Source organism: Lactuca saligna, chromosome 6 (genome assembly GCF_052625555.1).
Source record: "Lactuca saligna cultivar CGN05327 chromosome 6, ASM5262555v1, whole genome shotgun sequence".
NCBI lineage: Eukaryota > Viridiplantae > Streptophyta > Magnoliopsida > Asterales > Asteraceae > Lactuca > Lactuca saligna.
Window position 1 is genome coordinate 1,882,936 of NC_136422.1, and position 2,395 is coordinate 1,885,330.

Consider the following 2,395-nt stretch of genomic DNA (forward strand, 5'->3'; position numbering starts at 1 on the left):
ATTAACACCATTAAGTAGAAAAACATCTTAATCAATAATATATATATATATATATATATATATATATATATATATATATATATATATATATATATATATATATATATATATTATAAGCTGAAAATAGAAAAGAATTTTCTTTTATCATCACTAAACAGAAAAAGAGAGTCGATTCTACCATGAACAACGCATGAATCTTTTTATCAAAGCATTTTCTTATCATCGATGGAAAAGGATCATAAAGTTAAAGGGGGAAGAATATGATGGGTTCCTAAAGACACTTTGTAGTTTGTACACCCTTTTGTCCATATATATCAATGATTGTTCATGTGCTTTATCATCTACAAAGCCTAATCAAGTTTGGTATTGGACTTTGGTGACTTATATACCTAAACTCTCTCTCTCTCTCTCTCTCTCTCTCTCTCTCTCTCTCAAAAACCCGACTCTTAAACCTACAAAAGCCACAACAACATGAATATCTCTTATTAACAAAACGGTACGGAAATTCATATCAATATATAAACGTTAAAATTTACAATTATTACATGTTACTAATATGAAAAATAAATATATACATATAACTTAGTTAGCATCAAGCATATATATATATTTATAGAAACAATAAATGACAAGTTATAATAACATCCTAATAATAGCTCTAGCAACGTTAGCAGTATTCTCAACTCCCTTATTCATCTCTGTCAGTGTCACCGGCGACTTATGACCACCACCACTAAAACTCCTCTCACATGCTTGAGCCTCCACCGCAGTATCCGCCATCCCATCTTCAGCAAACTTGGGCTGACCACCATCCAACGCCTGTATGGCCGACGGCACATCTGCTTTCACCACCGCTATGTACATTTGAGCGCACTCATTTAACGACCGCCGGAGCTCAGGGTGTGACCTATAAAGAGACTTGATGTGTTGTATGGCTTGAGTCGCCTTAACCCTGGTTTCACCAACCATGATGAGTCCTAAGTCACTAACATCACCACTTGAGCTCTTGGGGTTTGATAAGAGAGTTGTGAGGCATAGATTGTATGAAGGTGTGGCCTTACATGTGCTTTCTATCAACTTTCTATCTGCCATCACCATTAATGGAGCTTGAAAGAGATGAAGAGATAGAAAAATGAGAAAAGAGAAGAGCTTCATATTGATGAATTGATCCTTAGCCTTTGAGAATAGTTTGCTTTCCCAAGTGGAAGTGTCATACTCTATTTATGAACAAGCTAGCACTCTCTTTTAGGAGTTCGAATCTTTAAATCCAAAGTAACGTACAAGTTTTAATGGTTGATGTATATCCTTTGGAATTGGTATTGCATTGCACTTAAGAACTTTGGCTCTAAATATAATAGAGTATAGATAAAGTTGATAGCGACACGATTCTCAAAGGAGTTTTGGATGTTACTCACACCTTCTCAAAATAATTATGGATTATTTTCTTCCTTGTAAATAAATACAATTATTAACTTTTTCCAACAGTTAAAAAGTTTAATAATAATAATTATTACTTCTTAATATTAATATTGTTTCCGAATTGATAAATATGACAGCTGTAGAAAGTGCAAAGATTAAAACCCCGAGTTTTACTCCGGACCGTTTTTTTCTTCATGCTTTTATAAAAAAATGTAAAAGTTTTGGCTGCAAAAATCAGAAGTATCAAAACAACTAAAGACTTAAAGGGGTAGGAATTAGCAAATTTTTAGAAAAGTGATCAAAGTTGTCAAACCGTTAAAGTTTTGTGGCCAAACTTTAAATATTAAAAAGTTCCTAAAAAGTGTAAAAATATTGATTGCAAAGACCAAAATTATCAAAATAGGTAAAGAATGAGGAGCAAAGTGCAGGAGCCAATTCTGCCAAAAAAATGATAACTTTACTATTCCTAAAATTCATAATAATAATAATAATAATAATAATAATAATAATAATAATAATAATAATAATAATAATAATAAAAGCCAACCAAAAGTTGGATGATATTAACAGGGCCGGTCCTGACGGTGGATAATCCGGACGACCGCCCAAGGCCTACAACTCTAGGGGGCCCAATTTTTTTAGAATATGTAGTATATTTTCATATAATTTTTATTTATTTGCATATTTGTGTAAGCCCCAAAATTAGTCCAACTTATAAACTCAGATTAGCCCAAAAAATTAACATAATAAGCTGCTTTATTTGCTATTGTTGAACGTGTAGTACGAAAGTCTAAGGAAGGAAGCGGAAATGTGGGAAATATCTTATTAGGGCGCCAAATAATCAATCGATGCCTTGAGAATTGTATCGACATAATCATCTCTATTAGTCCTTTCTTGTCTCACAATCAACACTTTACCTAATCGCTAATAGCTAACTAGTAATTACCAATTCCTCTTCTGCTTGACTGCTTCTTTC

At 32.7% G+C, this 2,395-nt stretch overlaps 1 protein-coding gene across 1 annotated transcript; it reads right to left on the reverse strand.

Moving 5' to 3' along the window:
- Positions 1-497: 497 nt before the first annotated feature.
- Positions 498-1,214, reverse strand: LOC144999585 (cell wall / vacuolar inhibitor of fructosidase 1-like). Its single transcript, XM_078958717.1, has one exon. The coding sequence runs from the start codon at positions 1,153-1,155 to the stop codon at positions 634-636; it is 522 nt and encodes a 173-aa protein (XP_078814843.1). The 5' UTR covers positions 1,156-1,214; the 3' UTR covers positions 498-633.
- Positions 1,215-2,395: the final 1,181 nt, after the last annotated feature.

Coding starts and splice junctions, on each gene's coding strand:
- LOC144999585 (XM_078958717.1), bottom strand. CDS start 1,155: ATGAAGCTCTTCTCTTTTCTCATTTTTCTATCTCTTCATCTCTTTCAA.